Source organism: Gekko japonicus, unplaced genomic scaffold (genome assembly GCF_001447785.1).
Source record: "Gekko japonicus isolate JY-2015 unplaced genomic scaffold, Gekko_japonicus_V1.1 scaffold203, whole genome shotgun sequence".
Lineage (NCBI taxonomy): Eukaryota > Metazoa > Chordata > Lepidosauria > Squamata > Gekkonidae > Gekko > Gekko japonicus.
Window position 1 is genome coordinate 671,136 of NW_015170280.1, and position 25,156 is coordinate 696,291.

At 45.9% G+C, this 25,156-nt stretch overlaps 1 protein-coding gene across 1 annotated transcript in view; it reads right to left on the reverse strand.

Annotated features, from left to right (window-relative positions):
* Positions 1 to 25,156, reverse strand: part of MACF1 (microtubule-actin crosslinking factor 1) — a 373,337-nt gene that overhangs the window by 237,520 nt on the left and 110,661 nt on the right. Inside the window, 3 exon segments of the mRNA XM_015417776.1 lie at positions 5,741 to 5,818; positions 14,777 to 14,866; positions 15,289 to 15,350. Of these exon segments, the coding sequence (XP_015273262.1) occupies positions 5,741 to 5,818; positions 14,777 to 14,866; positions 15,289 to 15,350 (230 nt within the window).

The following is a 25,156-nucleotide window of genomic DNA, read 5'->3' on the forward strand; positions in this document are numbered from 1 at the left end:
TTAGCTTTTATCCCTAAGAGGTTAGTGAAAATGATGGTATATTGATTTATTTGTATTCATAAATGCTAATTAGAGTGTATGTGATGTATATGTGGCATATTGAAAACCCAATAAAAGGATCATTCAAAAAAAAAAACATTTTGTAAACCCATTATGTCCTCTCACCACCCCCAATTTGTCTTTTTCACTGCTGCTGTTTTGAATCTCCTCCCAGCCACAGTAGTGAAAGATGGCATTGTCTGAGTATATTTTCAATCTGTAAAGTTTCCCAAGCAAGCAGTAAACCCACAGGTGTGCATGGGTTAGGGTTGCCAGCTCTGGGTTGGGAAATACCTGGAGAATTTGGGGTGGAGTTTGGGGAGAGTAGGAGTTGAGGGGGAGGGACCTCAGTGGGGTACAATGCCATAGAGTCCACACCTTCCAAAACAGTCATTTTCTCCAGAGGAACTGATCTCTGTAACTTGGAAACCAGTTGTAATTCCAGCAGATTTCCTGCCACTACCTAGATATGGACAATGAACATTTGAGAATACATGTGACTGCCTCGTTCCAAATTTAGCCTAGTTTAGTCTACTCTTAATAACACCACCAGCTCTCCAAGGTCTTTTCTGAGACCCTTGGAGATGCCAGGGGTTGAACCCAAGATATTATGTATGTAGACCACTGAGAAAATGTCTCCTCCCTTAAATTCAGAAATACTCCATAGCAGGCACTAGCTCTGCTCCCCTCGTCACTGTATGTGCCCCTCCCATATTAACATTTAACACACACCCTGCCCCAAATATGCATTGTGGCTTTTTTAAAAAATAGATATTTCTCTAAAGGCTTCTTCCCAAATATTTCAAAGCACACCATTTAATTTAGATATCACTTATCCCATCAGCACCTCGAATGTTAGGGTTTTTTAAAAAAAAGATTACAGATCATATAAAATACAAGTCCAAACTTGATCGACCCACACCCTGCAAACCTCAGACCGCAACTGCCTTAGGGTCTGGCACAGGAAAGAACACATTACCCACACTTTTGGGCAGGGAACAGAGAAGTCCTACAGGTAAAGGGCACTTTCCAAATTGAAGCGCTAAGGTCGCCCAAATGCCCTGAACAGGTGGTCCTGTCACATGTTCATGGAGAAAGGGGAGTATGGACCTTCTGGCACAAGCATGAACCAGAATTTCATGTGCAACCACAAACCTTGGGATCAGCACAGGCACTCAGTTAACTGAAGCATAAGTTCTTAAGAAACGCTTATCACAACTTCTTGGCCATGAGCATGGTCATATGGACACATGCACTTTGATATTGCAGCACCCAGGTGGTACATGAATTGCTCCAGGAGCTGTGTGTCTCTGGCATTTTGTGCAATCACAATCACTGTTTGCAGGAAGGAATTGTAGGCACTTCAAGCACAGGTGCTAGTGGTACTGGCAAGGATGCAGTTCCTATCTGTTGGAAATGCATTCTTCTTGTCAGATCCTAAAGCCTTAGTGGTCTGAAGGTTTCTCAAGGATACAACTAGACTCTCTCTCCTGCATCTGCCTTCCTGTGTGCCTCTCAGAAGAAGAAGAAGAGAAGAGATTGGATTTATACCCTGCCCTTCACTTGGAGTCTCAGAGCGGTTTACAAACTCCTTTCCCTTCCCCTCCCCCTCCCCACAACAGACTCCCTGTGAGGTGGGTGGGGCTGAGAGAACTCTGACACAAACTGCTCTTTCAGGAACAGCTGTGCCAGAGCTTGTAACTGACCCAAGGTCACATCAGCAGGTGCAAGTGGAGGAGTGGGGAATCAAACCCAGTTCTCCCAGATTAGAGTCCGCACACTTAACCACTGCACCAAACTGGCTCTCAGCTGACCTCTCTGCTCCAAGTGGGCCTCACCTTTTGAATGGGAGGGGGAAGGGGGATGTACTGTACTTTGGATCTGGGAGCTGTCTCTTGCAATGCCCTCTGGGAGAAGATCCCCATTGTCATTTACAGTTTTGGAGACCCAGAAGATTTACCTCTTTGCTATCCTAGAAAGGTGGCATACAATGGATGCTCCTAATCTCCCACAAATTCTATCACGTGTCCCTCAGGCTCTTATTGGCTGGAAGCACAAGGAGGAGAACACCATGGACTGGACAATTTCCCTGGTGACTTCCTGTCAACTGCTTGGGGCAGCTGACTTCTCCCTGCCACAACCCTTCTCAACCAGCTGCAAGGACATAAGCAATCCCGGCCTTCTTCTATATGGACCTGCCCACTGATGGAAGATCTTAATGAGTCTTTTGATGCACATTCTAACAACATCTGAGGTACATAGCACTGTTTCATGGAACAGGGATTTCTCAGCAGTCCCATAAAGCACACAACAGTCAAAGGCGGTTTTCATTTGGGAGGGCACCTAGTTTTACTAATGTGTAAAATTATATAGCTAGCAATCCTCATCCAAAAACTATTTCATCAACCACTAAAAGATTATTTTCCTGTTAAACCATATATTACAATAATGAAGAATTATTTCAGTAGTCATTAAGTAGTAGATAATTTTCTACTCTCTTATACGGGCAACGATTTGTAAGAAGGTGGATTAAACCACCATCCTACATAGCAATTGTAACGATTCCTTGTTTTATTTGTGTGTGTGTGTGTCTTTAAAAGTTTGGATGCATGGTGGTGAGAGATAGTCTAGGGTGGTTGAAACAGGCAAGTGGTGTGATTGGTGATTGGCAGAAAGGGGGAGGGGTTTTAGAAAATGTGTGTCAGTCAAGAGTTACAGTTTAGACAGTTGATAAAGACAGTTAGGGAGTTAGTTAAGTTCTGTGTATGAGAGGAGGGAGACACATCCCTGTGTGGGATAAGTTAGTTCTGAAGTCTGAGAGAGAGACAGTATGCTGTGTGATACAAGAGCTAAGTTTTGTGTATGAAGAAAAGTTGAAAGTATAAGGAAACAAGAAAGTAAAGTTAAAGAGAAAAATATGAATGTCTGAGTGACAGACTGGAGAAACAGTGAACTTACATGACCTTGAGTTAGTGTTACAAAGTTACATGCCAAGATCCCTGACAGTGGAGAGAAAAGTGTGTGAAATACCCAAAGCACTTGTTCAGTATTTACCCATTCCTAGATACAGAGTCCTATCCTGTTATTTACGAATTACTTCAATAAATCTTCTTTTATTTAAGTCTGCCAGCTCTGAAAGGAATAATTTCTCATGAAACACACAGACCCTCATGAAGGCCTAAACCCTCGACCTACCTACCCAGTGATAGAAATATTATAGAAAAAGGTTTGGAAAGCCTTAAATTTCCTGGTGGCAGCCGTATACCCAGTTGAACAAAACATAAAGAACACTTTTATCCCCAGTTAAGGGGTCGTCACAGAAAAGAAAACTCAATGAAGAAGCCAGCTCCAATCTCCCTTATAAATAAAAGCTGAATGGTGGTGGCACTTCTCTAGAACATTCCACACGCTCCAAAATCAGTTCGCTCTCTGATCTGTTATTCAGAGGGTCTCCCTATCCACTGGCTGCTTTGCCTGAGTCCTGCCTCCAATATTCTAAACATTTTGCTAATCCTCTCCCCCCCATAGTCAGTCAGAACACAGAGGTTATTTGCATATGCAGCCTCATTGGCCTCTACCTTGGAACACAGAGGTCGTTTGCATATGCGACTTGATTGGCTTTTGCCTCTAACATTCTAAACAGTTTGCTGTTCTGAGGTAAAATGTGTCCAATCTCCAGGTGAGGGCTGGAGATCACTCAGAATTACAACTGCTTTCCAGATGGCAGAGATCAGTTCCCCTGGAGAAAATGGTGGGCTCTGTATCCTTATATGCTGCTGAGGTGGCCCCCGTATGACAGCCAATGTGACGTAGCAGTCAGGGCTTCAGAGCACGGGAGAGGCTGCAGGTGTGTGGGGGGTGGAAAGCTGAAGAGTGAGGGGGAAATAAAGGTAGGTTGATGATTGGCTGGGAGGTAGATAGGGTTGCCAACTCCAGGTGGGAAATTCTTGGAGATGTGAGGGATGGAGCCTGGAGAGGGAAAGGTTTCAGGAGGCATGGGACCTTGGACAGGTACAAAGCCATAGACTCCACCTCCAAACCAACTATTCCCTTCTGGGGAACCATCGTTGCCAATCTCCAGGTGAGGGCTGGAGATCGCTCAAAATTACAACTGTTCTTTAGGTAGCAGAGATCAGTTCCTCTGGAGAAAATGGTGGACTCAGTGTCATTATACCCTGCTGAGGTCGCCACAGCAAATTGACACTGAGTGTCCAAGGCCGGGGCACCCGCCCAGAGCCTCTTTCTAGAGGCCGTTGTATTTATTTCCACAACGGGCCTTTTTCCTAGTATTGTTATATTACATTATTTTGTTTAAACATCTGGGGTAACATAATCAGACAAAAATGCTAATTTTGGTAGGGGAGGGAGTTCTGAGCTATTGTGTGTCTTGTTGTTTTATGCTACTTTTAATTTGTGTGTTAAAGATTAACTGGGAGCCACTTCGAAGAATGCATTTATTCCAAAGGTGGGCTATGAAATGTATTTATTTTATCAATCAATTCAAAAAAGAGACACATTTTCAAAACCAAGTGCCCTAAAAATAAACCAAGATATCAGTGAAATTTTAAAACCCGATACAAAAGCATTTCTTAGGTGGAGAACATATAAAACATGTCATGCATCCATTCTGCACACTTAAAGCTGCTACTCTGAAGTTTAGGAATTTGTCATAGCCCAGATCGTCCAACATTAAAATCTGAAAAGAGCTTGAGAGATGCTCCCACACACACACAATTACAGTGTTTGTGATATTTCTGCATGTCATGTGCCTCAACAAGCATTTGTGAGCTATCTTCTTTGTCCTGGGGGAAGGGAGCAGGGATCAAGATGAGGAAATGTCTGTGTAGAGAAAAAAACTCCCAAGTGCCTTTGGCAAAACCCCACTGCTTTTTTAAAAGGGTTGGGCTATCAAGCTGTTCACACTCTCCAGGGCAGGGCACGTGCCTCTATCCAAGCCCCATAAATCTCATCCCTCTGCTCATCACTTTCATTCTTTTATGGACGTGTTGAGACAGAACAGATAGGAAAAGACGGCTCTGTCCAAGTCAGTGAGCAGGAGTTTCATCACCAAATGCCGAACCACCCTCAGGGCCAAATTTCTCTGACACAGAGGGAAAAAAACAGGCCATATTTGTTTGTTTGTTTTAATGGCTTTCAGAAGCACAAGATTTTTTGCTCCACCGTAGCTCTCAAACTGGAGCTGGGTCTTTCAGAGCATCCATGCATTCTACATCCACAGTTTCTCCCATTTGCCCAGTTCCTGATCTTTCCAGAAAGATCAAAGCAGGTTTTTGCCCACAGAGTGGATGGGCAGGTGCAGATTTCCAAACCTTCCTGCTCACATCCTGTGAAATTTTCCAAGGTAACCCCTTGTTAGTATTGACAACTTCCAGGTAGGGACCGGAGACTTCCCAGAATTATAGGTTACAGAGATCAGTTCCCCTGGAGAAAGTGGCTGCTTTGGAAGGTGGATTCTATGGCATTCGTCCCTGCCAAGGTCCCTCCCCTCCCAAACCCCACCCTTGCCAGGCTCCGCCCCCAAATCCTCAGGAATTTCTGAACCCACAGTGTCACGGGATTCCAGGCTGCTATATCAGCCACAACCAGTGAAGACACTTTGTGAGAGGTGGCAGAGGACGGAAGAGACGTAGCGAAGAAAAGATGCCCAGGAAACACTAATAGGGAGGTGCAGGGGTCTTACCTGTCGCTGCTTCAGGAAGTCGAGGGCAATCTGCACATTCTGTAGTCGGTGGAATCGCATCCGGCCCTTTTCCCGGGGCTGCAAGACAGAGAAAGCAGCTTCAGTTCAACCATCCCACCCAAAAAGCACATTTGTTTATCTCAGGGTGGCCCCTTGATTGCTCAGAAAATACATGAGGAGGCGTCCTGGCTCCCTTCAGAGTCTCTTCCCTAAAATCTCAAGCTGCCAGCTAAGATTCTCTCTGGCAAAGGTCACCAATCCTGGTTGCACAGCTTAAGCCAAAATGCAATCAACTCACACATAAGTTGCTAGGCTCAGGTGCCTTCAATATACAACACAAGACAAAAACTACAAAAAGCACACCAGGAAAGACTGAAAGAAGCAAATCTGTCAGTGAGTCATGGCAACTGTCCCAATCTCATTTCATACCATTGCCCCTGGAGTAGGAAACCAACCACCCTCACTTATGGAGGACAGGTTTATCAGTAGCTACTAGCCATGGTGATTAAAAGGAATCTCCCCATTCAAAGACAGTAAGCCTTCAAATATCAGTGCCAGGAGGCAACATGGGGCAGGAGGGAGACCTCAGCCTCTATGCCCTGTTGCTGGGTCTTACAGAGGAACTGCTTGGCCACTCTATAAGACAGGGTGCTGAACTAGATGGACCACTGGTCTGATCCAGCAGGGCTCTTCTTATGTTCTTATACAGGGGGTCCCTTTAAGATCTCCACAGAAAAGACATGCAAGAGACACACCATTTCCATCTACCCACTTCAAGATAGAAGAGTAGGTTTCATACCCCACTCTTCTCTACCTTAAGGAGTCTCAAAGCAGCTTAGAATCATATTCCCTTCGTCTCCCCACAACAGGCACCTTGTGAGGCAGGTGGGGCTGAGAGGGTTCTGACAGTGACTGGCCCAAGGTCACCCAGCTGACTTCATGTGGAGGAGCAGGGAATCAAGCCCGGTTCTCCAAATTAGAGTCTGCCACTCTTCACCACTACACCATGCTGGCTCTCACCAGAAGCCCACACCTCAGCCTCGGTCTCCAAAGACCACCCTGTCCCTCTTCTTTTGTCTGCTCTCAAGACAGCCATGCTTGGGCCTTACAAAAGAAACTTTGGAGGGCAGGTCTTGGGGCACACAGCCCACATTTAGGCAAGCAGGTCTGACTTCAAGGAATTCAAGGAATTCAGCTGAGCTTGACAGAGAGTTGCAAACACAATACAAGAAGTAATAAGAACAGACTTAGCAGCAAATACCTAGTTACTGGGCATGATCAATAGCTGAAATCTTACCACAAAAGGGGGCATCTTTTGCAGGGGGAGGGAGACTTAGAGTATCAGTATAATATGGTGGAAAGTGCCATCAAGTCACAGCATGCAATGAATAGAGGCGGTTCACCACTGTCTGCCTCTGCATGGTAACCCCAGACTTCCTTGGTGGTCTCCCATTCGAGTATGAACCAGGGCCAACCCTGCTTACACTAGCCTGGGCCATCCCATACCCTAGGACAAAACAACAGTTTTTAAAACAGAAGACCCAAATAAAAATAGGAAGGATGGGGACTGGAGAGGCTGTAGGACACAGGGAGCATCGTTTGGACAAATCATTTTATCTCCGTAGGAGAGAAAAGAAATCTGTTGCTTTATCGTGACCATGACCTTCTGCTCTTGCTCTGCATGTTGTCCCAGGATCCCCACAGAGAATGCTGGGATCTAGGATCGCAAGAGGCACTGAGCAGTCTCTCCAATCCATGTGATAGCTCAGATTGCCCATGAAGTCATGCAAGCCCAAGTCTGTACTTGGCCATAGGCACAAGCCAAAGAGATCTTGGCCCTTGGCCTGGTGTGTACCAGCACCACCCTGGGGTGGGCTTGTGCCTCATCACTTCTATTAAAGCTGTATTCATGATTTGTTGAGTTGCATATTTTCGTTGAAATCATACACTTTAAAAATATGAGTCTTTCATTTTGCATCCATATGGTTCCGCAGGGCCTGCAAGACAGCTCTTCCACCAGGCTTTTAATTAGGAGCCGCATCTAACAACTGAACTGTGGCAAGGCCCGGTCCCCCCTGGACTACCATCGGCAGCCTGCGCCAGCCAGTATAAATGGACTGGAAGCTGTATGCCAACTCTGACCATACTCCTCTGTGACCATTCCACCATGGCAATATTATACCGCCTTCAATACTGGCTACTAGCACTTTATGATTATGTTAACTGTTCAGGATTAACTATGATGTTTATAATTTATTATTTTAATGTGTTTTAACTCTGTATGTAAGCCACCCTGAGCCTGCTTTGGCAGGGAGAGCAGGATATAAATTGAACTAAATAAATAAATAATAAATAATGGTATAGCCTGATCTAATTAGATCTCAGAAGCTAAGGAGGGTCAGGTGCTTGGATGGGAGACCACCAATGATGACCCTGCAGGAGAAGGAACTGGTTAACCACCCCTGCTTCTCACTTGCCTTGAAAGCCCCTTGCTGGGGTCTCCATACTTCGGCTGTGACTTGACGGCACAGATGTACATTCATTTCATAAGCTCCTTGCAGTCCCCAATATGGGGGGGGGGGGGGGGAAGAGCAAAAACATAGGACCCCTCCCCCCCCCAAAAAAAAGACAGCTGAGCTCGGGACTCTGATGCCTTTCAGCTGACCCTGCCAGGGTTCCTGCCTGCACCCTCATAGCTCCTGCCCAAGTGATGCTGCAGCAGAGAGGAAGAGGAAAAGATAATCACCCAGAATGACAAAGACAAACAGAGAAAAGGAAATGCTAAAGTTTATCAAAGCAGGAGAAGGGGGGCACCCTCAGAAGCGGCAGCCAAGAGTCCCAGCCATATAGATAACACAGTAAGTTTTACTAACACAACTATTTTTAACTTCTTTAACCACCAAAGGACTTATACTCTTCAGAAAGGCAGGAAGACAGTCTGTTCAAATACCCATCCCCAGAGCAAGGGACCATGGCAGATGCTCTCCTTGTGGAAGGACCTTCTCCCTGGAAGTCCTTTAAGTCCAGAAGTGCTCCTCCACTGCCCCCGCCCCACCTTTCCACTGGGATACAAATCCCCTTCAGTCCTCTGCAGAGGTCAGGCAGAGAGGTCCGCACGCAGGCAAGGCAATCATCATGCAGCATTCATTGCTGATCTCTGACTACAAAGGTGCAGGCACACAACACCCTTGGTGCAAGATGTGGTTTTGTCTCCCCATGCAGAAAGGGCCATTAGATTGGCCTCCTAACCTTTCCTATATTCATCCTAAAAGGTTATATTCGATGGGGGTGGGGGGAGAGAGAGAGACCCAGCACCGCCACTTGCTTGAGTGTATGTGTACACATGCTCACATTGGTATGTACCCATGATTGTGTACATAGGAAGCATCTAAGCCAATGGTCTCTGGTTACAAGTGTGGGAATATCACACTTTTTGAAGAAGTGCACAGGAACTCCAACAAACGGACTATCATGCACTCACACCATGGTGGGTTAGTATTCCTTCCACATTCAGCTACCAACATCAGCATAGGCGCAGGGATAATCCAGTGAAAGTTCAGATACACACCTCCCTGGCAGAAACTCACCCCATGCCACTTTTGGCAAGGGGAAGGGACAATGTACAATTTGCACCTTGAGCAAATCGAGTTGAAGACAGTTAACGGCATTTGATGGGTTTAGATTTTATTCACTGGCAGTCCTAATTGAGATTTTAAATTGTGGCCTTTTATGGGCTTATAATTGTAGTTTCATTATATTGTAAATAAAACTTTTTAATTTTATTTATATTGTTTATAATTGTGGTTCTATTTGTATTGTAAGGTAGAAAGGCAGCTAAAAATGTTTTAAATAACGAAAATGTGCATTTCCCCCCCAAACTGCCTAGCTTAACTTGTGCCTGCCTGTGGAGGTCAGGAAAACTCCTGCTCTCCTGGTGTCCCGCAAACTATGCAAACTGATTCAAGAGGACTTTTGTGTGTAGGTAATAAGGTTGCACTGCACAAAATGGTTTTACAAACTTGCTTGGATAAATTATTAAGGACTATAACTGCTGTGTTTTGCTTATGGTAAGTAGGATTCTATTTATGTAATTTCTGTACCGCTTATTGAGTCATGTGAATACTTATGCTATGCTTCAGTTCTTTCTGGTGCTTCCAGACTGCTAAAATCCTAATGCATTAGTTACTGAATGCCCCCTTTTTGTGATTGTTCTGACTCATTAAGTGTAATATGCCTTGACTCCCTGTGGCAGACAATAAATAATGTAAATAAATAAAAGGTAAGATTTGATTGGGTTGCGTAATATATTTATGGCTGAGAGCAAGTGAAGAGACAGGGCAAGGCATCATGTTTTCACACACTTCTCTCTCAGGAATGATGAGGTCTAGAAACACGCATTTTTGAAAACAATCTTAAAAATGCAGGTTCTCCAGAGTCCACACATACTACCCAACATACTATACAAGACCCTTCTTGCACCCCCAGACCCCCATCTTCTCCACTGGCACACAAAAGGTCATCCTCCTGAACTTCTGAACATCATCTTCTTTCCCCTTAGTTTTCCCCTTCTGCTCCTGGTGCCTGAGATTACCCAGTACCAAGACTGCACGTACATGAACAGCATGCACGCAGTACCATAAGAAAACTAGATTTCGGAATCAGATGTCACACTGAAGAAGCACAGACAGGACAGGTGAATAGAATAAGAAGAGATTGGATTTATACCCCGCCCTTCACTACCCAAAGGTGTCTCAGAGCGGCTTACAAACTCCTTTCCCTTCCCCTCCCCACAACAGACACCCTGTGAGGGTAGGTGGAGCTCTTGACAGAAACTGCTCTTTTTCAAGAACAGCTCTTATCAGAACTATGGCTTGCCCAAGGTCATATCAGCAGGTGCAAGTGGAGGAGTGGGGAATCAAACCTGGTTCTCCCAGATTAGAGTCTGCGCACTTAACCACTACACCAAACTGGCTCTCAGGTGACTGAGGCCAGAAGTCTGTGTAAGGTTGCCTTTCGCACCATACAGTCCCCTTTCAATGTGCCTTTCTTTCCAGGAAATTAACCACCTCCCTCATCCTATTAAAAGTTGTAACTTGGAAGTTAGTCCCAATAGCTTTTGATGGAACTTTTATTTCCATTCAAAAAGCTGTGGGTCATCGTATCTTAAATGGGAAGGACAAAGTGCAAATGATGGAAAATTGTACAATGGCCACAGGAGACCATTTGTCAGCTGTGGGGGGAAGAGAGTTGCCAACTCCAGCTTCGGAAATTTCTGGAGATTCTGGGGTGGTGCCTGGGGAAAGTGGAGTTTGGTGAGGGGACGGAACTCAGCGGGGATGTGATATCACTTGGAATTCCATTACTCCTAGTCTCTGCAGTGTACTATAGGGCAGCCGTTTCCTCCAGGGGGACTGATCTTTGTGGTCTGGAGTTCCATTGTAACTCCAGGAAAACTCCAGACCTTGCCTGGAGGTTGAAGCAACCCGAGCTGCAGTGTTAGGAGAGTCTAGTAACAAATAAATATACACTGCAAAAACCTTTTAGCAAACTGATGTGTTCTATTTATGGTCAATACAATTCAATACATACAGATTCCTAACTACCAAACAATTTTGCATCAGTGTTTTTGACACTTGACTTGACTTTTAAAACACTGATGCAGAATTGTTTGGTAGTTAGGAATATGTATGTATTGAATGTTATTGCTTATTGAATGTAATGAACATTTATACCTGACTAGGATGAAATAATGATACACTATGCACTTTACTAAATGATGACCATAAATAGAACACATTAGTTTGCTAAAAAGTTTTTGCAGTGTATATTTATTTGTTACTAGACTTGCCTGGAGGTTGGCAATGCTGGGAGAGCCCCAGTTCTTCTAGAGTCACAACTGAAACCCCAGACATACATCCCAACGAACCAAACACTAGCTCAGCTGTCAGTCTTCCCCCCACGGTTCAAACCGTTTGTCTTCCCCCCCCCCCCAATTGAGTTGTACAAACATTCCTGTGTTTATCTCTTCATTTACCACCTTACTAATTAAAAGAGAAGTGTGTGTGTGTTTTAATTGCAAAACTGCTCCAAGGACAGGGAGAAAGGGTTCTCTGTGACATCAGAGGGGATGGTAGCCAATCAAGACCAATCACAGCCAGCTGCTGCTGCCAACCTGGCCAAACCAATTTTGCCAGAATTTAACACTGGAGAGAAAAGGTGTGTGCTTCCATGAGCTGCTGCACTGATCTAAAAACATCAGGTCTGTCTTCAGTGCAAGCAGGCGTGCGAGCGTGAGCACTTTAGTGAGACTAGCAGGGGCCATTTGCTCTGGCAGATCCAACCCATTACCTGCAATATGGAGCTCATTCAGGACTGCATTAAGGGTCGCAGTAATACTGCATGTGAGGTTGCTTTGAACTTGGGAATTATTATGCTAAGCAGAATTAGTATTAATTCCTGACTCTCAAAATCTTACGCCCTGAAATTCTTGCTGGTCTCTAAGGTGCTACTGGACTCAGATCTAACTGTTTTGCTGTAGACCAACACGGCTGTCCTCGGAAACTATTAATTCCTCCATTCCTTAGCAGATACCCCAGCCACGCCTGGATTATCTGGCTGCGCCCTGGTGTGTCAGTAACTGCCAGCTCAGCTGTCAAAGGCCATCGACATACTCCATCACCATCCTCCTCCTCCTCCTCCTCCTCCTCGCAGTCTTCACTGCTTGTGCGACACCAGGATGGCCCTCTCACCAAGCGAAGGCTCTTCTGCCCAGCAGGGTCCTTTGGCTAACAGGCACGGCAGACAAACAGCACCAAAGGGAAGAAATGGCAAACACTTGCCCAAAGAAACAAAATGCAGCAGGCACAAAATGCACAGGAGGAGGAAAGAGGGGCCAAAAAAATGGTCTCCTTTGCCCTCCGTGCTCTAGGGTTTTTGTTATTTTAAAGTAGAACACATGGCTTATCCCAGATCTTGCCCACAGCAAACATTCACAAGAAGTAAAGGGCAGAACATCGGATCACTCTTTCATGGGGCCAGAAATCACATTCTTTCTGGTCTCATAATCAGGTCACAGCTCACAATAGAGACCCCCCCCCCAATGCAGAAGGTACTGGCTATCACTTCAAGACAGTTCCCAGCTGCCCAGAAAGCATAGCAAGAGACAGCCCTGGGGATGCTGCCTCTCACCATCTGTAATTCCCATCCACATGTGTGGAAGTGGCCCATCAATAGTGGCAATTCAGCACCTTCCCCTCCAGAGGGTTTCTGACCACCTTTCCCAGGCCCACCTGCCCCTCCACGGGCAGGCCCTTTCCCATGGATTCATGGCATCAATAAACAATGCTAAGCCACAGCATCAGGCCACAGGTCCCATGGAAAAAGCCTTTTCCAAAGAGGGCATCTTTTCTATTGGAGGGGACAGCCATCAGTCATTGCCCGTGCCACCTGCCATTCGAGAGCCATATCTGAACTCTTGTGCAGGACCTTATTCTGACTCAGGGCCCATCCCACAAGGTGCTGCCCAGTCTAGAAAGGGATTGCCATTTCTGAAAAGCCAGTTTGGATTCGTTCTTTGTCAAATTCTGTTCTGGGATGATGCAAAAAAACACAGCTTGACCATACTCACGCAGGCACGGCTGTGGTATTCTGATCCAAACAGGGTGCCAGGGAGGCTTGGTAGACCCAGAGCCCAAAGGTGGTGGTCAATCCTGACGGGCCCTTCCCAACTACCCTCTTCTCAGAGGATTGGGGGGGCAGCAACCAACCTCCAAGGTACAACCCAGAGGAGTAGATCTTAGACAGGATTGGCAAGACCCTGTGCCGGTCATGGCACACTCCTATAAGTGAGCAGCTAGTGAGACAGCACCAGCCTGAAAATGCACAGCTTCAAAACTAGTACAACTGAGGTGTCTTTGGGCCAAACTAAATGTTACTGTTTCTAAAAGAGTTGGATCTGGGTTTCCCAGAATCAACTTGTGTTCCCTGCAGCTGCACAGCAGCTACAGGGAGCTGCTTTTTTTTCTTCTTCTTTAAGAAAGAGCCCAAATGGGCTCAGAATGGTGATGTGAGTGGAGGAAGGCCTCCTGCCTCCACCCAAGTCACTTTCCTGGGCAAAAATCACACTGGAGGGGAGTTATTTCCCTGATTTTGCTGTTCCAGGTGTACAGACACTCCATACAGAGTAGCAAAATCAGGAAAATAACTATCTCCCCTGCATGGTTTTCATACAGAGAAACAGCTTGGAGGGAAGCAGGAGCTCTCCACCCCCACAGCACTGTTCCAAGCCCACTGGGGCTCTCCTCCTCCTCCTCTTCTTTTTTTTTTAAAGAAGCCATTCCTTGAAGCTGTTGTGTGGCTGCAATGAACACAAACTGAGACTGAGAACTCCAATCCGACTCTTCAAAAACAGTAACATTTAGTTTAGCCCTTTACAAAGCCCCTTTATTTAGTTTTGCACATTCAGCAGTGCAGCATAGATGTGTACATGTGCCCACACACACACATACACACACAGAGATGACCATCACCATCATAACAATTGTCAGACCCCGCATCTATTAAGATGGGGGGAGGGTCACAAGTGACAAAAGACAGTCTACTTATTTAGACTAATATATCTATTAGAGGGGGACAAGCAAGGAGGACACCTTCTGCCTGTCCTTGCAGGTTTTCCTGCTGGCACATATAGGGAATCCCTGCTATAATTCTCAGCTCCTAAATTTCAAGCCTGCTGCAGGTTCAAGCTTTGGGTAACCCCAAGGTCCCAGCCAGATGGCCCCATACATCCTAGCTACCATCTCTGAAACACAGTATACATTCTTTTCCTATATACAGATTAATATTACCTGATGGGAAGAATATACTTTATAAAGGAACATGTCAATATAAATGCTATGCAATGAGGAAATCAAACAGATCCCCAAATATGCTCCAGATCTAAGGAATATGTCTTTGGCTAAAAGTCTGGGCTAAGAAGGAGGATGCTCTCCCAGGTAGTTAGACAGCTTTTATTGCTTAGCTGGCTGGGAAACTTACCAATTTGACACCTGAAAGGACCTCCAGCAGAGAGATGAGGTTGTGGCCATCCCGCAAGTCCTCGTAGAGGTCATTGATGTGCTTGCGCACCTGTGGGAAAGAGGAAGCTGTTCAGAGGCCTTGAAGTCTTCTCTGAACACCTCCCGCAACGCAGTGGAAATATGCATGGGAAAGGGGATTCAGAGAAACACTGAAATCACATATATTTGGTACAGGGAGGTGCAGAGGATTAATAAATGGCATTAAAGCCCCACCCTCTGATAAGAGGAAAACCTGCCCCCTCCCCCAAGATGTCACACTTTACAGTTTGTTTCTGCAGCCATAAGGACTGGAAAACATGCTTTAAAAATCCAGATGCCAGTATCTGTACATTCTCCTTCCTTTTGCACAAAATACACAAAGCATTAGGCAGACAGGCCTTTAACCACATTACGAAGGCTTTACGAACAAACATCATAGGATGGGACAAAATGGGGGGTGGCCTTCAGCCAATAAACTAGAACCAGGCTTACCTTCATCAGGTGCTTGTTCACCCATTTGGTGAAGGTCTTCTTCTGGACTCGATCCCGTTCATCTGTTGAAAAGGACACAGAAAGACAGAAAGAATTCAGGTTAGCCTTTCAGCCCACTGGAAAACAAGGAGTGCACTGCTGTGTATTCATGCCGCAGAACCATTTGAAAGCCTCTTTTGGGACCTGGAGAAAAGAAAATCAGTAGGCTTACAAGAGCATCCAAGGAAAGCCCAAAAAGCTTAAAAACAGGCTTTGCTATTTCTACACAGCTGAATTATATACCTTTTGCTGCTTTTCCGGAGCGTGTCGGTTTCATGAAATGCATAAAACTGCTGCATCTGCCTGCATTAAGGAGGAGGCCTTTTCGAGCCTTAAACAATAGTGGTAATTAGCAGCTTATTCTTTCACTGTATTTTGGTTCATTGGATTTTAGGGATTTAATATTTATTTCAGGCTCTCAAGCTCAGTCCAAGGACACCTGGAGAGCTTTGAACTTTCCAGAGTGCTTCAGGTACCAAGTGCATTCCAACCACACCAACAAACACAGGAGTAAAAGGGCCTCCATCCCCAGTATGCACTTCCCTTGGCCATATTGTGGTCACCAATTGCTTCCCAACCAAAAGGTGAGTTTTCTCATTTGCAAAAAGAATCAGTCAGAACGGGAAGAGGCCCAACAGGAACCCAGGCCAAGCGTTGATTTTAGCAACAGGGCCGTCCACTAGTGGAAAACACAAGCCATGCAGAAAGCGCATGCAGAACAACTTTAGCAATTGAGCCCAGCCAGACATTGCATCAGAATCCACCCTCCAGCATCACTAGCCCTCCTGGACAGGGAAAATACTATTTCTCTACCCTGAGTGACAGCAACAAGTCCCCATTCAATATTCAAAAGGTTTAATTAAGGAAATCTGAATTAATCAAAACTTCAAGCATAGGAAAAGAGATCAGAAGGAAAACTTTCAGAAATTTGTGTTGGCTTCTTTGCAGCATGCTCCCTCCACTCAAAGGCATAAACAGAGTTTCTTTAGTTACGCTGATGCTATCGGTTCAACTCAGTCTTGCAATGTTTGATTTCTCATTTGAAAGTCAAATACCATTCTCTCTCCTTATTTAGGTTTCTGTTTTTAACCCGCTGAATTCATAGGTACACATATTACAGACATACAGGATCTAAGTATACGCTAATGTGAATCAAAAAGAAACAGTTTGCTTTGGATAGCTAGTTTTTTCTCAAAATGCTAACTACACTGAAAACAGTAACAAATAAACCCCAAACATTATGCATTTCAAACTGCTCAAATGTTTAACAATGGGAAATCCCTTGCCCAGCTCAGAGAATTCTGACAGCTCCTCATCTCTTCATGGCCAGGGCTGCACATATGAGTCTACTGTACCTGGGTCATCAGACCCAGAGAACAGCATTCAACAATGTTCGGGGGGAAGTGAATTCAAACCATTCTGCTGTATACACACATCACTCCTTCTCAGCCTCAGATTGCCATCTGGAAAATGGGAACAGCAGGGACCTCTCATGCCCAAGGACTGGCGTGCAGGTCAAGAGGCACAGGAAAAGCAATTGGCATAGTGGAAAGCATGAGACAGACAGGCAAAATGAAGGCACATTTTTAGGTCCCTTGTCTTTCCTTTTCCTACATATCCCCCTACCTTTGTTGTTCTCTGCTACTGGCAAAATGTAGCTTTTAAATTCCTTGGGGCACAGATCTGACTTTGATGCTTTATAAAGCTCCACGCACACTGATGCCACTTTATACACTAATGCCACTGCTCTGTCTATCCCCAACTGAGCATTTATCCCCCCCTTTTAACTTTGATCTCTAGAGTAAATCTAACTCTTCCAGGACTTGCAGCTTCTCTGTGACCATGAGGATCCATGGGCAGAAACGGGTCAGCCCCAATTCACTGCACTTTGCATACAGAAGCCCTGGAACTCACTCACTGCTCAAGGGCTGTCCCTCTGCACAGCTCTGATCAAACCATCAAGGGCTTTCTATTATAAGGGGATGCTGGGGTTGGTGTCCAAGCTGAAGTTTTTAAAACTTAGCAAACGTATAAGGAGCACTTCCCCCCGATAACCCACTCCTGGCATAAGAACTCTCCAAGGGAAAAAAGTACTATGCATCACTGCCACAACATTTGATAGGCACGGGAAAACATTTTGGGACCCTGTAAATAAAAGGCAGCCTCAGTTGAACTGAAGTGGAAGCAGATTGCTGGCGCTTCGGATCAACAAGGTTGCAGAGCAGCTTTTGAACAAACTTGGGGGAAACCAAAAAGGAGCTGGGGAGCTTTTGGCTCAGGAGGCCTCTTCCCTAAGCAGCGATGGAGCCAGTGTTCCAGGTGATCTTAATGGGGGAAAGCAGGACCTGGACAGTGGGAAAATGGCAGGGAATGACAGCCACAGAAGGAGATGAAAGGGCACCAAGGATGCTGGGAGGTGTTTAGGTGCAAGTGCAAGAAGCCTCCATGCCAAGATTGGGGGGGGGGGTGTTGTTACAGAGCTTGGTGTTAAAAGTGAGAATGTAGACAATAACAGGCATTTCAGAAACATGGTGTGACCGGGGTGGGGTGTGTGGGATCAGTGGGATACTGCTATCCCTGGAAGTAAACTATATAGGAAGAATAGTTCTGTATAGGGTCCAATATCAGAAAACATAAGGGGAATCAGCCCACAAAATCGCAGGACCCAAAAGATAACTTAATAGTGGGGACTTACTATCACCATCTTGACCAGAACATAGCAGGCATGATGGAGTAAGAGAAGGAAGGCAAGCAGGCAGAGAAATCAAGGACAGTTTCAACTATCCTCACTGACCAGGCTATTCAGGGTGTTCAGGTCACGTCTCTAATGACCATAAAAGCTTGTGCCTTGGCACAGTCATGGTACTAACTAGAGGGCAGGTGAATCCTGGATTCGGTCCAAGATGTAGATGTTGCACTGACCGGGAACAGTCAGCACAAGGCTATTAACTCTAGTACTTATGTAACCGGAAAGTCCAAAAAAACCTCAACAAGGCAATTTGGCAAAAATGTGGAGGTCCAATTTATTCAAAAGGGCCAAATTCTTTCTGGATTTCTGCCTGAAAGTTATTTAAATCCAAAATAATGACCATCTCAGATAAAATGCATGCCTTAGAAAAGTTACCCTCAAATCCAATAAGATGCCAGTGTGGCTAGCAAACAGAAGCCCCAATTCGCCTCCTCCCATCAAGCGTTTTCCCAGAGTTTAAAGTCTTCTTTTCAGCCTCACAGAGAGCTGCTTCCAGATGAACTCCACCTACAGAGCTGCACTTCCATTAGGCATCCCAAAATACAGAGAGTTGGACCCCAAAGATCCATTCCACAAGGAGCCCTTCCCCACCAGACAAAAAGAGGTCCCGAGTCTCTTGCTCAGAGGAAAGGCTTCTTTGCAAGAACAGAACTGTGGGATTCAGCCTGGTATTCTCAGCAGGGCTAGAACTGGCCCAATTAAAAAGATTTGTTTTGGCTTTTAACAAGCCATCTGGGACTTTCTTCCCTCCTGTAAGATGCTTTCTTAAGAAATATTGGGGACCTTTCACAGGCTCTCCATGCACTCTGATTGTGAGCTGAAGGCCCCAAGACCTCTGCCCCATCTCACTTCAGCCTTGGCACAGTCAATTTGCAACATTTCCCTCCAGAACAACTTCGGTGTTCCAGAATAATAAACCACTGGCTACTGTGTACTTTATTTTAGTACTCAGACAACCCAATTGGGAAAAGCAGCGAAGGGACTCTTTCTTTGCCACTTAAAAGCTTCTCTCATTATATCTTTACAGCTTTACTATACTTATTTCTAACAACTCATCTAGTTATGATTTCCCACACACTCCAAAAAATGCAGGGGGGGGGAGGAATCTTTCCAAGAACAGCAACAGACAACACAACACGCAGCATGCAACCAAGTTTCCATACCTGTGATAAGCACAGGTACCTAGTGATAGAGCAGTGACTGTACAGATGAGCTTCTGGCCCAATATTTGCATACAGGAACCCCCTTTCTTAGTCACCTGAAGCATGACCTAATACATTTCCCCCCATGAAGCCCAGACCAGCCAACTTGGTTTTCCTCAACTCTCTTTTAAAAACAACCCTGTAAAGTAGGAAAGGGTAGGCTGAGAGTATATGTAAGATTCATGGCAGGGCCTGGATATGCCTAGTCCTAATCCAGTACTCTAGCCCCTGCAGCATACTTTCTCTCAGCTCTCCATAAATTCACTTGAGTACGTTCCCTTGAAATGAACAAGTTATACAAGAGCATTCCCATTCAGGCCAATGGAAAAAGAATTTCTGAGAGGGTCACTTCTGACCATCTCCTACTCTACCTCCTGTTACAGTGCCCACCTTCCCTTCCTCTTTTAGGAGATCCCCCTCTGCTCTCTCCAAGCTGGACTGAACAAAGCTGCACAGCAACAGAATTCAACTTTCCCCCTCCCTGGTGTGACTCAGAAAGGTCCCCTCTGCTCTGAAAGCTCTTCTTAACATTCAAGGCCACAAGGTTGATTATGGCCCACTGACAGTATCCCCCACCCATGAGTCAGAGAAGGGTGATGGGAGTCCGAGGTTGCAATCCCTAACATGCTTAACCAGGAATCTTTGAACTCAAGGAGGGCTGCTTACTCTCAAGGAACTGTGCTAAGGAGCAAGCCCTCTGTTTCCCCTCTCAAAAGCAGTCAAAACCAAGGAGAGCTGTACTAACCGATACAGCACATCTGGCTCGCCAGGTGGGCTTTCAGCTCCCGCTCTCCACTGAAGATGTGCCACATGACCCCCTTAGTCCCCGGCAGCTTCAGCTCCTCAGCGTGCCGCAGAGCTGTGCCATCTTCCTGTTTCCCTTTCAACGTGGCCTCCTAAACCTCATGCGGCCCGACTCCTCCCACGACTTCCTACGCAGCGAATGGGACAATCGCACTCTCCGCCTTTGAGAACATCATTCCAAAAAGGCCCTTCAAGCTGGAGATGCTGTTCTTGTGCCTTTGGAGAAGAAGACTTGCTTCACCGGAAGGCTCCCAAGATGTCTGGAGCCCTTCAAAACCACAAGCAGGGGGGGCCAGGAAGATGGCGTTGAAACAAACGCTCTTATCTCACGAGGGCAAAGAAACCTCAGTGACAACAACACGGCAAGAGGTAATGCCTGAACTTCACAAAGCTGGTTCAGCTGCGTCACGGAGATTGTCTAATATCCTGCTTCAGCCCACAAAGGGCTCCACCTTGCCCCACCCTCTACAATACTGTGGGTAGGCAGTTGAAATTCCCTCCTCACTCAAGAAGGGATAAGCAGCAGAATGCACAGGTCCAGGTGGGTCTCCCACACACTCTCTAAACAGAGTGACAGAGAAATGGGACTCTTTGGGGCCTCTGCAGACAGGGAAGCAACAGTCCACACAAAAAAAGCACAAATCCAGAACCACTCTGGGATAGCTCAGTTATTCAATGACCAGGAATGGGAGGTAAATTCTGCAGAGGAAAAAAATTCCTTCCATCAAGCCCCAGTTGTGACCTCGATACCAAGAGACGCACATGTGCATGTTTGCACAGTCCAGCCACCGTCTCCCCCATGAACGCAGAAGGGCAGTCCAAGCCGTTTGTTTGTTCCTCAAACCCTGTTTTCAAGTCCTGGTGTCAACAGCAGCAGTTGTACAAACTGCAATGCCACCAAGGGAGAACAATGGAGCCTTCATTTCTTTTTGCATTCATGCCACTTGGGTCTGCAGCATCTGCACCCGTAATAGCCATCTTATTTTCTTTTTCTTAATCCAAAGACTGCCCCCCACCCTACTCCCAAAGGTTCAGCCCAATCTCGCCCAGTTTAACGCCGCACCATTTTTGGAGACTGACGGTTTGGAATGTCCACAACAGTGATAACGGGGGCTGCTTTATCGTCCTTCTCTTCCTTCCTCTAAAAATAACTCCTCTTCAGTCCCCTTCAGCCTGTGTGAGTGCTCTCCATTGCCAGCAAAAGAAGAAATCAGGCTTCCACATCCCAAATCCAGTCGTCATCTCCGCTGCCACCCAAGAATCAACTCCAGGATCTTTTCCTAGAGAGATCTCTCTGGTGCTCTTTCTCCGGACCAAAGAGTTTGTTGCCCTGCTTTGCTGCTCCGGGTGATTCTCGGATTCTAATTAGATTAGCCCTTCCTCCACCCACTACCCCCCAGGCTAATAATAATTCCCTCACTCCTGCTTACCAGCAACAGTAAGGCCTTGCCAGTTTATCACCAGCTGGCTAATCTTTTCCAGAGAGTCCTTCCGATAAGCAACCTGTTAGTACTGTCTCCTCAACTCATGGCCACAGCTTCTCTGGCTGGCTTTCCACTACACATCCCTTGCCCATGTTCCCCCTTGCCTGCCCAGAAGATAACCAATCAACTGCCTCACATTCCTTGCAAAATTCAGGGCCAGAGGCAACAGAAAAGCTGCTATTGTCAGTGACCTGACCTGGCCCTACAGTAGGAAGGAGGGGACAGGAGGGAGCTTAGAGCAGCCAGAGGGACTCCACGGAAGACTGGATAGAAAGGAAGACCCAGAAAATTAATCAAGGACAGAATCGCAGACTCAGAAATCCATTCCAGAGTGTCCCACAGAGCCTCAGCTTGTTAACAATTTTGACAACCGTAGCTGGGCACCATAAAGTTGCCAAGTCTGTCTAGAGTTACAGCCTGCCTGCCAATCTTCTAGGACAAGGGATTGACCAAAAACCCTGTGCTGGGCACATGATAGTTTTGTGGTGGTGTTTTTACTTTGTAAGCCACTTTGAGAAGGTGCCTGAAGAGGCAGCATATAAATTTTCAAAATAATTTCCCAAATAATCATCTTGTCCACCTACTCTGGGATTCATTAACCCAAGTTAACCAGAACCATCTGCTGTTTCTGTACCTACAGACTGCTGTGGGGAATATCTTTTTCCCTTCACAAGCAGGTTCTAAAAGAGGGTTTGTTTAACACAACTGACATTCCAAAGACTCACAGCCAGTTGTGGGCCCCAAAGAATGATGTCTGCCTAAAGGAATAAGATCTCCAATGACCACCACAACTGGCTGTCTTTGGAAAACTAGGAACTCCTTGCATTGAAGAAGGAAATCCTACTATTATTCATATGACAACTTATCCCGGAATGGGAAAAGGGGGACAGGTATGGATCCCAGAGAGGGAAGGGGGCATGGTACTATAGCCCAATCTCGGGAGCTAAGCAGGGTCAGTACTTGGAAGGGAGACTAAGGAAGGCTCTGCAGAGGAAGGCAATGGCAAACCACCTCTCCCTCTCACTTGCCTTGAAAGCCCCTTGCTGGAGTCACCATAAATTGGTAGCAACTCGACAGCACATAGGGACTCAACAACCCCAGATAGGCCCAACTCCATTTCTGAAGATCAAATTCTGATTTACACTTAGATGTGTAAACAAATGAGAGGTTGAAGTTAGTTTGTCTCCCCACTGAGAATCACTTAAGAGCCGGTTCCAGGAATCACTTGATAACGCATAGCTGGTTATACATATGGAGACCACCGGAAAAGCCCAGGCCTTGGAGGTGATGTGAAGGCTGTCTCTGCAGCTCACCCACACAGGCCCATCACCCCAATGCAGAACATATGTGAACTAGGCTGAAAGTGCTTTTCCCCCTCCAGGGTTTTAAGCTACAACAGAAATAACTTCATGATCAATGACGAGAGCCAGAGGAAATGAAACTTCCCCAGTTTACAGGGTTTAAAGCTGTTGCTTCACAGCCTTATTTGCAATCAGCATGACATCCATGATCCTGATTCCAGTTCCCACTGTCCACTTTGTTTTGGGGAAGCCAGTGGAATCATTTAAGGGGAGCCGGGGGATTTTGTCATCCCTTCACCAAAGGCTCTCCCTTTGCTCACTGCTGTGAAACAGGTGACGGAGCAAAATGGTTTTAAAAGATGGTCAAAATGTTCTTTTTCTCCACCTTTCCTCCAGGTCTCCATGCCCTAGGGCTCAAATTCTCTCATTCAATTCTTTCAATATTTAATGCTTCACAGTTGGAGAACTCCAGGCAGCTATAGCAAAAACTGCAGAGCAGAGTGACTAAGAAGCCATGCTGTGGCCTAGTGATGGAGCATCTGCTTTGTATGTAGAAGGCCCCAGATTCAGTTTGTAGCATCTCCAGTTAAAAGGACTGGGCTGTAGGTGATGGGAAAGACCTCTGTCTGAAACCCTGGATAACTGCCACCAGTATGAACAGACAATACTAACTTTTTTTGTATTTTTGCATTTTGTGTGTTTGTGCGCGCGCGCGCATGCGTGTGTCATGCCTGGAAGTCATGGTGACCTCTGGCAACTCCTACTGGGGCATGGAGGACGTTCAGAGAAGCGGCTTGATAGCCTGCCTCTGCCTCCCGACCCTGGTGGTCTCCCCTCCAAATACTTGCCAGGTTTGGCCCTGCTTAGCTTCCGAGATCTGATGAGATCGGGCTTGACTGGGCTATCCAGGTCAGGGCTAAACAATACTAACCTTGATGGGCCAAGGGTCTGGTTTAGTATAAAGCAGCTTCATGTGTTCAGGCCAGGATGCTTCACTAAAACTGTGGGTCTTGCAGGCCTGTAGGCATCCATGGGTAGCTCTTGGCCCACCTGCCTCCCAGGACAGTTTCTCGACTCAGACCTCAGCTTGCATCCTCTCTGTCCTGCTCCTGAACCCAGCTCTTATTAACTGACTCCCCAAAGGCATTGCTGCCCCAAAAGCAGCATCCCCAAGAGCAGATGAGAGACTCCATGTCCAGCCGACCACCCCAGGACAAGGGTCCCAAAGCAGGCATTTTTGGTTGTTGTTTTTGTTTGTTTGTTTTAATCCTTTACTCCAACGAGTTTTTCATGCATGGCATCCTAACACAACACTGTCAATTGCAAGCACTAGAAATTCATTAGGAAACAGCTTGTTTTTAAAACAACTATGCATTCAATGCTTGGTCTAAATCTGAATTTGGGCAAATAAGTCTTTCTTTCTGTTTGCCTTGGAAGTCTGCTGAACTTTTCTGATCTTCCCTCACCTAAATGGTAGAAGGTGCCGTCAAGTTGCAGCTGACTCATTACAACCTTGTAAGGTTTTCAAGGCAAGAGACAAACAGAGTTGGTTTGCCATTGCCTGGCTCGACTGTTGTTGTTGGTCTCCCAACCAAGTACTAACCAAGTACTAACCCTGCTTAGCTTCCAAGATCTGACAATACTGGCCTAGTCTGGGGCATCCAGCTCAGGACTCCATTACCCACACTTGATTTGAATGTTATGCTAACAAAGGACAAGCACTCCCTGCTGGGGGCTGTGTACTCAGATAACACCTTACTGAAAGTGGATAGAGCAGGCATATGTATATATACACAAAAACGTCAGAATAACAGTTTTCCGATAACATTCTCATTCATGGAGACAAACAGCAGAACCAGAAGACAAGACAAAATATGTACCAAATCAGATCACACAGCTGGCAAGGGAACTGTCTGAGTGGCCTTTAGTCACAATTATAAAACTGTATTTATACACAATTTAGTCACAATTTATACACAATTTAGTCACAATTATAAAACTGTAAATCAGAAGTCCTGACTCCAGCAGACACTGGTGATAATCAGATTAGTCAGAGGTGTAATCCAAGGAAATTCTCACTTTAGGAGGGCGCAGAGGACATTTGCAGCCTCTTCAAACAACTACAATTCCCAGGGTCCCTCAGTTTGGGCATTTGACAGCTGAAGTCTGTTTTAGTGCCCGACAGCTCAGCAAATGCCATAGCGAAGGCCAGCCAGAGCTTTTACGGAGATCCTGATCTCATGCTCTCAAGCAAAATCTGACTCTCAAGGCTGGAAGTGGGAACATAAG